The following is a 14,657-nucleotide window of genomic DNA, read 5'->3' on the forward strand; positions in this document are numbered from 1 at the left end:
GAGGAAATAAATACAAACTACTGATTAGTCTCTAGATTCATATTCTTTCCCATGTCTTAGTAGAAATAAAGCATTTGCATGAATACTCAAGAGACAAGCAAGACAACAGGGGAGGAAAAAAGGCCTTAGAAATGATCAAATGAGCAAACCAAATGATCGATTCATGAATATTTATGAGCTGCTTATAATGACAATGGGATCCTATTAATACTAACTAAAACGTGTACAATTTAAGAATTTGCATAAAATATTCATAAGTCATTTATATTTCCAGTTTTCAATCACTCTTCTACAACTACACCCTTGGAATTCCCCAAATAGAACCATTATCTTTCCATTAGAACTGGTCTTAATACAAGTCAGTGTCTACATTTTATTTTTCTAAAAGTTAACTGCCTTCGCATTTAATTCACCTATTAAGTGGGGCAACAGGGTAAGTATGTACCATTCAACAAACACGACTGAGTGCGTGCTAGGTGCTGGGTACCGTGCTAACTGCTGAGAATAGAAAGCCACAATAATGGCCTTGCCCTGGTCACACTCTCCATAAACTGATGAATTTCTCCACCACAGGTGCTGAAAGAGACAGGGACAGAGTGCTATGGAAGGAGAGCATGGGGGGACGTGGAAGCCTGACTCAGGGTTCCTTTCACAAAGAGATGTTGGGCTGGATTTTCCCGTCATCCTTGTGATGCGCTTTGCCAGGCAGGAGAGATAGCACAGCAGCGGAAAAGGGAAAAGAACCACGTGTATGCTGGAATTAAAATAAATTTTGGTCATGATAGGTGGCCATGCCTGTGTTCTAACTGGAGAAAATGTTACAATTTTAACCTGTTTCTGACAGAGAATATATTTATTCTCTGAAAAGTTGGGGGGGGTGTGGGGTTTTGTCTCCTCCTCTCCTCAGGAACTATTTATTGAATGTCTGTAAGTCAACACTATATGACTATATATCTATGATCTCAAGAGAGCAAATGCAAAACAACTTTGCAAGGTAAGTCATGTTATCTCTATTTAACAGATAAGGAAACAAGCTGAAAGTGGGTAAGAATTTCTCTAAGATCCGTCTGGCCCTAAGGCCCATGCTTTTTCCCCCATGCTACCTCCAAAGAAAGGTGTTCTGTCTGAAAATGGAACTAGGGCCACGGTTGGAAAAGCATGAATAATAGTGAACAAAAACAGACACTGTTTGAAGAAGTTTACATGTATTAATTTATTAATCCTCCCAATCTCCTTGAGGGGTGGGTACAGTTATCACTGCCACTTAACAGATATGGAAACTGAGGCACAAAGAAATCTGATAACTTGCCCTTGCCCTATCAAGGTGTTGGTAACTGGCAGAGCCAGGACTGAAATTCAGATAGTCTGGCTCCCGTGTCCCTGTGCTTAAGGACTCCACATTCCACCTTTTCATTCAGACCAAAGCCTAACTCTAGACCACCAGCAAAGACCCTGCTGGGAAAGATATCCCAGGCGGAAGGCACAAAATGGTGAAGAGATCTTATGTCCCGAAATAATAGTGAGAAAAAAGAACTTTAGTGTGGCTTAAGAATCGAGTCTTGATTGATGAGGAGATGGGAGGACAGTAGGAGGAGGGATATGAAGCAGGAAAGATAGGTCTTTTTCCTTAAAGCTATGCAGATGAAAGGCTGTTAATTTGCATTTTCTGGCTTTTTTTTTTAAACAGGAAATTTCAGTGCAAAAAAAGCATTTTCAATATTAAAACAGAGAAATGCATAATGGTATTATATTGCATGCATATATAGACCAATCACTCACTTGCAAAGATGCCCAAACATTCTCTACTTGAGTCTCTAGGAATTGACCACTTTATTATATTGTATTTTGACAGAACATGAGACTTCTAATAATTATTTGAAAAAGCAGATTCATCACACTTTAGATTTTTGCAACATATTGTTGCATATTTATGCCACAATAAAATTATTCAGCTAAATGTAATATCTTTCAAAAACTTTAGTGTTTTTAAAATAATCAACTCCAAAATTTAAAAAAACTATCATTTGATCTAAATATATTCTCATCAACCACCAGATGGCATAAGGTGTGAGAGTTTTATTCTGACAAGTCAACCATGCCCATGATAATTTGACCTGTAACTTCAAAATAACGTATTTGGAAAAGTGTTCTCGCACTCAAACAGCTCACAATTATTTCAGCCATATGTAGAAGTGTATGGATAAGTTGAAAATGACATGGCCCTACTATTTCTAAACTTGGGGTTCTGTGGGATGCTGGCATTACATAATGAATATATGTATTGATGATGTAATCATGAATTGATGATCAAATAAATAAAACAAAGCAGTTCTGTTAAGGGAAATAAAAAAGGAAGTCATGTCAAAGCAAAATTAACCTTATATTCTAAGTAGCTTTCTTTAACTCTAAACGAAACTTGAAACATGGCTTCAAGAAAAAAACATGCTTGTACTCCTTCAAATTCTGCTTTAAAAAACCTTTCTATTGCCTATAATTTATTCTGAAAGCAGAAAAGTATCAAATGCAAAAGCTTTTCTCCACTTTGGCTTGAAGGGAAGTTGTCACAGACGTCAACTGAAAAAAGAATATCCAACCGAAAAACCCAATCTGAATTATGATGTTAAAGGACAGGAAAGTATTTTTTAAGAACTTCAATTTCTACACAAATTCAAAATACAGCACATTATTTTTATTAATCCTGTATTTCCATTTATTAGCAAGCTAAAGAGCTAAAAACTAAGGTAAATGAGGTAAATGCCAAAAAAAGAGGAGGGATCTTTAATTCCCCTTGTGTTGTATAGAATATTTACCGAGTACTTTGAAATAAGTGTACTAGAATAAGTAAGTACTATAGCCTAGACAACATCACAGGGCTTTGCTCTAGTATGATGAAAAAGAAAAACTGCCTTTAAGACTCAAGTGACCAAAGATGAGATTAAGATCCCTTCAACGTAGTCTAATAGTCAATGATTTCTGGAGATACTGTAATAGTTTAATTTCATATTTTACTATATACTTCCTCGTTAGATGAAATAATTTGGTTCCTGGATGAAAAATCTGTGGAAGAGGAAAAGATATCTGGAACTATGAGAAGGATGAAAAGCTAACTGGTGATATATAAACAGGGTTCTGTTTTGTTTTTTTCCAATTTTTTAAAAGAGTTTATTTAAGAGAGAGAGAAAGAGAGTGCACATGCACACAAGTGGGGGAAGGGGAGCACCGGGAGAGAGAGAATCTCAGGCAAACTCCCCACTGAGCCCGGAGCCCCAAGTGGGGCTCCAACCCACAACCCTGAGATCATGACCGGAACCGAAATCAAGAGTCGACAGCTTAACCGACTGAATCACCAAGGTGCCACTTTCCTAGTTCTAAGTCATATGTTGATAAGGATAATAGGAATGGGCATAAGAGAATTAATGCAGAGGGTATTGTGAGAGTCCTTCACTGTGCCTCATGTCCATCTTTATTTTTGGCAGTCAATAGGTGAAAATTAATAAAGGGAACCCTCACTAAAATGGAGTTGGGGGGGCAGAAGGTAGAGCCCTACTACCCAACATCAATTACAAGAACTGTCCATTACAGAGGAATCATCAACAGAAAAGAATCCTCAAAACCCTCAGGTACAAATACCAACAGGGAAAGATGTACATTGCATTTCCTGTAAGAAACTGACTACTCCAGCAACTCAGCCAATGACAAACGGGCATCATTCTGAACACTTGCTTTTCTCCCATGGACTTCCTTTCAAAACAACTCTTCCTAACTTCTTCTATAAAGTGACATTCCTCTTCCTAATTTCTTGGACTTGCCCTGTGGTTTTGACCTAGCTTGCAAATCCCAAATTGCTATTCCCTGCTATTCCTGAATAAACCCATTTTTGTTGGTCAAATAATTTACATTTCTAAGGTTAATAGTAGCAAATATGTTTCCCACCTGGGTTCATAGGAAAAGAAAAAAATGATACGACTAATTCTTGTTCTTATGTTTAGAAAAAAGCATCCATTGTTATTTCCAAAGATTTCTTCTGATGACTCAGTTGGACAGTAGAAAGTAAAATGATAGCTATTTAAGTTAATACAAAGTACTTACTTTAAATTCCATTCTTTAGGATGCTGTAATTCAGCTTTCTTCCATTTATAATACTCTACAACAAAATTTGGATCTTCAAGCACTGAAATTAGAGTTTTGAAAAGGGAGCTGTGTATGCATTCTTTAATAATAGTTCAAAGTTTAAAATAATTTACTTTTCATCAAGTCGATATATGGCAATGATGTACACTATATAGTTCAAGTCATACTACAATGCTCACTTTACGAATTTCTTCCTTTTACTTGAACTTTGAAACAAGTAGATTTATCTTCAAAGTTTTCATTATAATAACATTTGTTTATATATCATTTATAGTAATGAAGAAGGTGTTAAAATAACTCATATAGAAACTACAGACACCACAGTTTAACACCACACTCAACTACAAGTGAAAAAATAAAATCTTAGAGTTGGAAGTGACATTATAGGTCTTGATCTTCCACAAAGCAAGAATTTTCAACAGATGATCACCCAATCCAGCCTCTGAATGAATCCCTTGCCAATGACAGAAAACTCCCCTCTCTGTTCTTGGGAAAATGCCTGTTCCATTGCCAGACAGTAAGGTCACAATGTCTTTCTTAATCTGAATGCTGCGTTTCCACTGGTTCTAGTTCTGACCTCTGGAGCAATACTAACTAGATTCATCCTTTCCCCATGGGAGAGAGCCCTTCTAATATTTGAAGATAGCTCTCAGAACAGCCTCAGTTCCCTCAACTTCATCTTAAGACATGGCTTCTAGAGACCTAACCATCCTCACCATCCTGGTGGTAAACTTTGTTAATGTTCCTATTAAAGTTCACATCCAGAACTGGCTCAGGATCTTGATTTCTTTTGAATAGCAAAGGGGTAAGTGGGTTACTACCTCCCTTGACCTGTGTGGTACACTTCTATTAATTCATCTCAGATCTGTAGTAGGATTTTCTGGAAATCACATTATACCACTGGCACATATGTCTGTGGTTAATTATAAGCCTTATGCCTTCAATCAAATTAACATAAAATTTATTGAAAGCCAGATCACTCACACACACCTTATCTATCTATCTATCTATCTATCTATCTATCTATCTATCTATCTATCTATCTATCATTTCCCTGTTTCTTGTAATTGTCCTGGGTTTATAGCCTTGAACAATTTAACCAACTAGATGCTCTCCACCAGACTTACCTTTATCTGGAGCTTCCCTCTAAACAATGATTGATTAACCTCTGCTAGCCTGATGAAATATGTCATTAATAGAAACATTTAAACTGAATAGTTTTCATTTTCTTAATATTACATAATTTTCACCAGCAATGTTCCTTTGATTTTTTTCTTCCTTCAAATACAAATACACATACATACACTCTTTTCTTTTTAAGATTTTATTTATTTTATTTGAGAGAGCACAAGTGAGGGGAGGAGCAGAGGGAGAGAGAAAAGCAAACTCCCCACTGAGCAGGGAGCCCTGGATGGAGCTCAATCCTAGGACCCTGGGATCATGACCTGAGCTGAAGGCAGACACTTAACCAACTGGGCTACCCAGGCACCTCTACATACATATTCTTATAGCCTTTATTAATATTCTTTTTGTTAGTATTTAGACTTATGCTCCTCCATTCCTTATTAAGGAAGGAAATCTGAGCTCCCTAGGGTTCTTAGGTCTCATTATTTCATTTAGATGATTATAGTAACTAATAATAGAGTTCTTCCTACACATTGGACACCTGTAAAGTAGGTAAGCAGTGGTTACCATTACAATATACACTTTACAGATGAACACACAGAAAATTGAGTAATGTCTTCTCATTGGGACTATTCATTACCACTTAGATGAAATTTAAATTTGAGGTTTCAAGGATAATTCATATATTTCCTTAATTTTGAAATCACCTTTCCTACATTTTCTATTTGAATATGTACATTAGTTTCTTCCTTATATGTTATGAAACCCCAAATGGCATGGTCATCCTTCCTGAATATTTCCATTAATTTTATATCATTGACTCATCTTCTTCATTGCTTTCTCTACTGAGAGATGAAAAATGCCACAGTATTTGTACAAACTTTTATTTTAATGCTTCCTATTTTATCCCTATAATTTTTTCATTCAGCATTCTACCATCTGACCATAAACTTCTTAAAAAGCTTAGCATAATATGTATGTTGTCTCTAACACACAGCCCATTGTCTACACATGGAAGATGCTCAATGAGGGATGGTGATAAGAGGGGAATAATGCAGGGGGAGGGGGCACGTAAGAGCAAGTAGGAGGAAAGGACCAGTGAAATTTTGTCAGAAGTTTTTGAAGCTGAAATTTCCCATCATGACCATATCTCATCTTTGTGGCAGTTTTGTAGTCTATGGTAAAAAATCATCTTCTGTTGGCTCCATAATACACTTATTTCTTCCCTTCCTTCTAAGGATTACTGTACATTACTTTTACTTTGTTTTTTCCCATGGCACATCTCTTGTCCAACATCTGTATAAGTTGATCTAAATTTTTCTTCCACTGCTGGGACTGTCACATCCCAAGAAACATAATAGCATCAACTTGCCTTAGGATGTTTTATTTTCACGCATATTATCTCATACTAACCATAGAGCAACTTAAAATAGAGTGGAATGCTTCTGTCAATGAAAAGAAATGAAAAATGAGGCACAAAGAGTTAAATGACTAACCTAAATTCACCTAACTGTATGTGGCAGAAGCAGTACAGAGCTATGGAGTCTTTAACTTCCAACCTCATGCTCTTCCCATTGCAGCCTTTCCAACCTTGGTTGCACATTGTAATCACCTGGGGACCTTTAAAAACTTGACTACCACCAGCCCCTGCCCCAAAGATCCTGATGTCAGTCTGGGGGTGTGCCTTTTACACAGGAAGTTTTACAAGTTCCTCTGCTGGTTCTAAAGAGCAGTCAAGACTGAGAACCATTGCATTAGAATGAGGTGATGCTGCCTCTTGCATCTAAATGCATTCTGGAGACACTTGCCCTTATTTCCAGCTCAAAGACTCAAAGAAGGGAAGTCTTTTAGGGTGAAAGCAAGCATCCCCATGATGTTTCAGGGTGTCTGGTCTGTCTGATGACAGCAAACCAACACCAGGAAGCCTCCACTCAGTATTACAGGTTACACTGGTCTGAAGGAATTCTTTTCCCTTTAACATAAATATTTCCTTATGGGGATCATATTCTGTCATTAAGGTGCTCTTGCCCACAACCATATGTATTGGTTTGTTCTCTCCCAGACTTTTATTTGCCATTCTATACTGATGGACAGAGAACAGTGGATCATCAGTACATTTCCCCATATGATTGCCTATGATTATAAACTAATAATTATAATTATTGAAAAATATACTGCATACACTTCAGAGTTTGAATTTAAATCTCAGGCTACATAGAGATAGCATTTTTATACCACACTATGGAGGCAGTATAGCATGATAAAAAGAGCAACAGATGTGGAGTCAGAGGAACTGGGTCAAGTCCTAGAGCGACAGCCTACTTGTACTAATTAATAACAGCCACCTTCATTGAGTACTCACTATGTGCTAGGCACTATTTTAAGTGCTTCAGTGCTATGAGATATGTGCTGTAATTATTCTCATTTTACAGACAGGGAACTGACACAGAGAGGTTAAGAAACTCACCCAAGGTCATATAGCTAGTAAGTAGCAGAGCCAGAATTAAATCTCAGCAATCTGGCTCTAGAATTTATACTCTTTACCAATATATAATATCCCCTCCTACCTGTGTGACTTTAGGTAAATTATTTAGCTTCTCTTGGTCTTCTCATCTCTAAGACAGAGAAATAATAATAATAATGCCTGGTTCATAGGCTTGATATACTACTATGCATGACATAGATTAGGCATTCAGTAAACACTGGTTGACAAATGAATAAAAGAATAAGATGAGGATGATTAAAAAACAATACAGAGTATACTTTGTAAACTGTATTGTACATGAATAAACTTACTATTACTATGGCACACATGACTATGGATAGATTTGTAGCACAAAGATATGGAAAAGAGTTAATACCCCAAATCAAAATATAACCACTCATCAGTATGAATAAAAAAGCTTTTAAAAATAGGCACAAGAGTTTCATAATCTTTGCAGTGATAAGAATGTAACTGTAGAGGGGCACCTGGGTGGCTCAGTTGGTTAAGCATCCTACTCTTGATTTCAGCTAAGATCATGATCTCAGGGCTGTGACATTGAGCCCCGTGTTGGACTCTGAGCTGGGAGTGGAGACTGCTTAAGATTCTCTCTCCCCACTGCCCCTACGTCTCTCTAAAAAAATAAAATAAATTTTTAAAAAAGAATGTAACTGTAGAAACTGAAGTTATTAGAAGTTTCCCTTTTATTGCTCAGTAGCTGAAGAAGCATTCTATAATCTCAAAACTTCATCTTTATTATTGCCAGGAAATTAGGCTGTTAAAAAAGAGTATTGGATCTCATCCAGCTGAATTATCCAAAGACAAAATGGCCAGCAGCACATGTAAGGTTTAAATTTAATTTTTAAAAATTAAGTGCTGGTTATTATTAAAGGAAAGCTCCTGAAACATTCTTATAACAAATCCCTAGGGGAAGAACAGGCAGGGTGATTGTGAAATCTTGCACCAAGGACTAGAATCAGTCTCAGAAACTCTTCTGGGCTAGAGGCAGCCACTAAAGCTATTGCCTTTGCAAAAGGGGATAAATTACATACTAAGTAGTGATAACCATGGAAATGAGAACCAAATTAAACATTTTAGTGTCAACTCTTTTGAAGAAGAAACTGCAGTCAGTGGTACTTCATTATTTCCTTCCATTTTTAATTGTTTTTTTATTGCAAGACAATCATTTTCAAATTCCCTGAAGTTCTGGCATGTGCTTCTATTTGTTTTTCTTAGCAGTTTGAAGTTTCCAAATGCTTCTATATATTTACATGTTATTCCATAAGACACCATTTTCTTGGTTTGTTTTGTGGTTGAAGGAGTTGGATGCTGAATCTTTCCCTAGATTGTGCCAACTGCCTCTGGACGCCTTGTTTGTTAAGGGTTCCTGCCTCCTGGAGCCCATCTGAGTTCCTCAGTGTTTCCACATAGGAGGTACTCAAGATGTGTTTGCCGAGTTGACTAGGCAGTACCCAGCCAAAAATCTATGAAATGAATACTCATGTACTCTGGCATCAAAAGTAATAAAATTCTTTATATTGATAGTGTTGCCAAAGATTGTGTTTCTTTAAGCACCTTAATAATTTTTCATAACCACTAATCTATGATTAGTGAGGAAGGTAATGCGTGATCAAAAAATAATACCCAACATCCTGAAAGAACAAGTAATTTCTTGGAAGTTACTGATCTAATTTATTTTTAAATATTTGTTAAGCTTGGCATTACTTTTTGCTCTAATTTGTGCCTTAAAACTACAAACTTTTTTGGTGATATTTTGTTCTATTGAAACCAAATATAAGACGATCACTATAATGAGATGAAATTCAGTGAGACCACAGATTAAGGCAGTGGTCATCAGGGTGGAGTGGAGAAGGAAACACTCCTAATGTTGTAGGAGATAAAGTAAACAAGGCTTCATTTGGCAGGTAAAGAGCTCTAAGAAGCGTCTATGATTTTGGTTTAGACAAGTAAATGCAGTAACAGTGATCTAGCACTAGCCAAGGGAGGTAATAATGGTGGGAGGATAGGTTTTGGGGCAAGATCATGAATTAACTTTGGGACATCTTAAGTAGGAGATGCCTGAAACCCATGTAGGTGAATGTCCAATGGACAGTTGTAAATATGCATGCAGAATTCAGAAGAGGGCCTGACCAGAGATGAGGCTTTGGGAATTACTGGCAGGTAGGCATAGCAAAAAAGAGTACAAGTAAGATAAAGGCTAAAAGTTATCATTGAACCTGGGAGTTAGGAGGTCATGGGTCACTTCTGAATGCTCCATTTCAGCAGGATAGCAGGGCAGCAGACTGGATAACCTACTTGGATCTAAATCATGAAATAGCACACTAAAGATTCAATTAGATGGGACAGAAAGTTGTCCTGCTCTCCCCTTTCGTCTTTTGAGCTCCTAATATATGTAATTTTTTCCTTAGACATATAATTGAAAGCTCTAGGTTCATGTTTTCTTGCTATCTTTCTACTTAATACTTTCTCTGGCTTTGAGGACAATTGTGTTTAGAATCAAAAAGGCTCCTCTTGCTATGAAGGTTCCATGTGGAGTGGAGTAAAGTAAGTCTCATAAGATTGAGAACGTCATATTTTATTCCTCCAATTGTCCATCTTTCTTTCTGACTTTGAATGAGACTTCAGTCCAGGACTCTATACAAAAGAGGAACCAAATTAATAGTTGTTGAATGTTTCGTATATAGAGGTAACAGAGAAGTTTATCACCTTCTGATTATAAATATATGTCAATTAGTCTTTGAAAGCAAGACAAGTTGAGAATAATTAGGAGATTAATATATACAAAAGGACATAAGATAAGGCTAGACCACCTTACATGGACTTCTGTAGTATTCTGTGGCTTTTGATGTTGCTATTCCGGACCATGTCTTGTAGTAATCATTAAATGAGATTGCTTTAGTTGATCTGAAAATATACATTGAAATCAGATAATGAGTATTGGCAAGTTTCCTTTTTAAAATAATTTTATCAGAGTAGATTGTTTCAGATAACATTATCCTGCTATAAGACATTAAACTGATTTGCCATTTCTAACAAATGATCTCTCAATTTCTCCACTAACACATACAAATCACAAAAAAGAAAAACTCTCCAAAACATATTTCAAAATAAATGTAAAAAATGTACACCCATGTGTATATTATAAAAAGAAAAATACAATTTTAAGATATCTGTCTGCCTTTCATGACTAACATTAAAAAAGGATTTTAATAAAAGCATCATATTTGTACTTCTTTTCTTTCTACAATAAACAGTTTTCTTAAATATCTTTGCCAAATTTCAGTAAAATCACTTTTATTTCTTTTTTATTATGAGGAGAAGTAAAACACCAGAATTGAGACCAGTTTAATTTTCACACAGAATCTGGCCATTTTCATAGAGGGAAAAAAACCAACTCTTCTAACAATCCTGCCTACACTTATCCTTCTTTGTGCTAATATTACTCTATCCTAATGGGAGAGCAAAGATTGTAATAAAATATTGAACAGGATCTGCGAAACAGTCACTTAAATAACTGCATTTCTAATTTATTTCCTACAAACAATTTAATTGCAGAGATTCTCAATGCTCTACAAACAAAATATTTCATTGGGCTGTTTTTCAGACATGTGAAATCACCAATTAGCTAGCTTAAGTAGATGCTGAAACATCAGACATAAAAGACCTTATGTCTGGTTTCCATTTGAAGTTCCTAGCTCTTTGGAGGAAGCGGCAACTTTTCAGTTAGAATGAGTACACCAGCATTAATTTTTATAGGTGAATTGTAGGTACCTTAAATATTGAACTCAATTTGGAAACGAATGGGACAATATCTAAATTCTTGAATGCGTCATTTATTTAAATGATAATTACAGATGCCTAATTTTAAGAGCAACATTTTTTCAAATGTGTTATTGTTTTTGCAATCACACTTAAGTAGAAATCTGAAACTGGATGAAGATAAATTAATCACTACTATTATTGCTTCCAGAGCTACATGCGGTGCTTTACACCACTAAATGACATATTAAACTAACATTAATTTTGCCAACGAAATGTTTCGGCATTTGGCAACAGAGGTAACAAAATGAAAGGCTGCATTATATCTCCTGCATGAAAAAGCTTGTGATCAATTTGCTGTCACAGATCATTTAGCAGACAACAATGACCCAAGAGGAAGGAAACTGTCAACACACTGTCTCGTGAAAAAAAATACACCATCTTTAGGCACAATCGTCTCCATTGTTTTTTTGTCTGTTTGACGACGACCCATGACCCTCTCCCTTCCCAGCGGTGTCCTGTTCAATTTCAAACTGTTAGCCTTCAGGGGCTTTCTTTTCTTCCCCAGAATAATTAAAAATATTACCCTAAAAGGTATGACTTTAGTATAGTTTGAATATACAAAGCAGAATGTCTTAAACATTTGAGAACACTGCATTTTCAATTCTGTAAAAGAAACACTCCTTAAAATAAGAGAACAGTAACAGTTTTTATGATTATTCAGATAAGCTACTAAGTTTAGAGGGAAGTATAAAAAATACATGTGTTTATAATTTGAAACATTAACAGGAATTTACTGAATATTATCATTAGCATTATGAATAAGGAAAAGTAGAAGATAATTTAAAACTGAACATCAGAGCTTATTATCCCATTGGGAAAATAAGATATATACCCAAATTAGCAAATAGAATAGCTTCACACCTTAACATATAAAGTGTTACATCATTTAACACAGACATTTGGAGGTGACAACGACAGATACTACTTTGGCAGTGGCAGTAAGCTAAAAAAGTTGGAAGAGAGAGATGTAACTTTGTCTTGGAGTCTTTAGGGAAGGAGTCACTTGGGATATGGACCTGGAACAGATGGAGGAGGCATTTTAAGAGAGGAGAACAGTATTAGCAATAGCTCAGATGGGAAGGAGCATGGTGCGTGCGCAACAGAGCATGTTGGGGGAAGAGACAATAGAAACGAGATAACTGACTAGGGTGGAGAGTTCCAATTTCAGAGGAATTGGAATTTGATAAAATAAATGAAACTGGGCAATGCAGGTCTTCAGATTTAGGCAGAGAATGGGTTAGAGTTGATTCAGGAATCTGATTTATTAGGTGATAGAGAACAAGCAGAAGTTCTTGAATAAGGCAAGTAAATTATGAACCGCGTGTCTGAGTAAGAGTTTTTTCTGGCGTTAGTATGCAGGGTGGAGTATATGAGAGATTAAATGCAGGGAGACAAGTTAGGAAACAGATGTAGTAATTCAGGCAAGAAATGCAGAGCTAACGGAGGGTGGGAGCAGAGACTATGGAGGTGAGGAGATGAATCTCTGACATGCTAATGAAATGACTGGACTGGTTTTCTGATAGGGTGTGAAAGGTGAAGGAATTTGAGGGTCAGATATTCTTCTAAAGCCCGGAAGACCATTTAGTTTTGCTATTAGCAGAAAGCATCTAGAGACTCTGAAGTAAAATATGAGTTTAAATTTAAACATGGGTTTTAGGTGATGACCTTTAAGAGTGTGATTGAGAAATTGAGACTGGAAATAAGAGATTTGGGTCAAATCAACATAAAGGTTGATAGATGATGCCATTAGGGAAAACAAACACAGAAAGAGTAAGTAAGTGTTTAGAAAAGAAAGATCGGAAACCAATTCAGAGTTAAGGGGAGCCAGTGAAAGAAACAAAAAGGATCATTAAGGGAAGAAGAGAGTCGGGGTAGTGCTAGTTCATGGAAGCAACATCCCAGCCATAACCCAAGCCTACTAATTACTATTAGTAGTAATTAGTATAACCCAACCCCCACAAATCTCTGGATATTTAGTCATGTAATATCATGATTAAGAGTACAGGCTCTGGAATCATCTGGCCTGTGTTAAAACACTCAGGTACCACTACTTTTTAGCTGTGTGATTCTGCGCAGATAACTATTTCACTCCTGTTTCCTCATCTATAAAATTAAGAGATAGAAATTTGTCCAGCAGTTGTGGTGAGCATTCTAATGAAATTATCCACAGGAAGAGCCAGGCAGGAGTTTAGCATCCCTTAGTACTCAATGTCAGCCTTGGGCAAGTACCTCATCATATCTCTTCTGCAAACTCTACCTCAGTTTCTCTCTCTCTATTCCAGGACATCATGCCTCTGCTTAAAAACCACTTTTGGTTATGTAATTCTATAGCATGGAGTCTAAACACTTTCAAACATAACTTGGGGTTCATTAGTATCTGGCTATTTCCAACCATTTCTTCCCCCATTCATCTGCACATGCAGAGGCTCCATCATATGGAACTTCTCGATGATGTGGAGTACACCACAATATTACATTTCTGTGTGTGTGCAAGCAGGTCTGTCTGGAGACTTTTGTGTCTCCTGTGCTTGTCAAACTCTTACTTATCAAGGTTTCAGTCCAGTAAAAATAGTATGTATATGAAGGCTGTCACAGTGGACATTGTGGTTGCCTCTCCAATAACTATTCCACTCTTCCCCCTTATGTACATGACATTCAATCTGATGGGACTGACCTCCACCCTGACTCTAAGTCAGAGCCTGATGGGGTTAAGGCTGTCTGGCAATGATAACTATTTAGGGACAGGAACATGAGCCTAGAAAGATCTAATCAGAGTGAAATTTATTCTAACTTTCCAGTACACCTTGATATCTGAGAATGTCAATCCTCTTTGTTCAAGATTATCTTATCCTAAATCCTTTGCATTTGTAGATATATTTTTTTTACTTATGTATTTATTTTTTTAGAGGGAGAGAAAAGGAGGGGGAGGGGCAAAAGGAGAGGGAGCAGGGGAAGGAAACAGGGAGAGGGAGAGAGCGAATCTTAAGCAGGCTCCATGCCCAGCTTGGAGTTCGACACAGGGCTCTATCTCACAACCCTGAGATCCTGACCTGAGGTGAAATCAAGAGTCGGATAC

The 14,657-nt window shown here is 36.7% G+C and overlaps 1 protein-coding gene across 1 annotated transcript in view; it reads right to left on the minus strand.

Moving 5' to 3' along the window:
- UBE2U (ubiquitin conjugating enzyme E2 U) overlaps positions 1 to 14,657 on the minus strand; it is a 65,375-nt gene that overhangs the window by 10,504 nt on the left and 40,214 nt on the right. Inside the window, exons 7-8 of the mRNA XM_028096029.2 lie at positions 10,575 to 10,663; positions 4,090 to 4,171 (exon numbers count right to left, since the gene is read on the minus strand). Of these exons, the coding sequence (XP_027951830.2) occupies positions 4,090 to 4,171; positions 10,575 to 10,663 (171 nt within the window). The remainder of the gene's footprint in view (positions 1 to 4,089; positions 4,172 to 10,574; positions 10,664 to 14,657) is intronic.

The sequence above is a fragment of the Eumetopias jubatus genome, unplaced genomic scaffold (genome assembly GCF_037043125.1).
Source record: "Eumetopias jubatus isolate StellerSeaLion01/CBP00866 unplaced genomic scaffold, mEumJub1_p1.0 scaffold_4, whole genome shotgun sequence".
Lineage (NCBI taxonomy): Eukaryota > Metazoa > Chordata > Mammalia > Carnivora > Otariidae > Eumetopias > Eumetopias jubatus.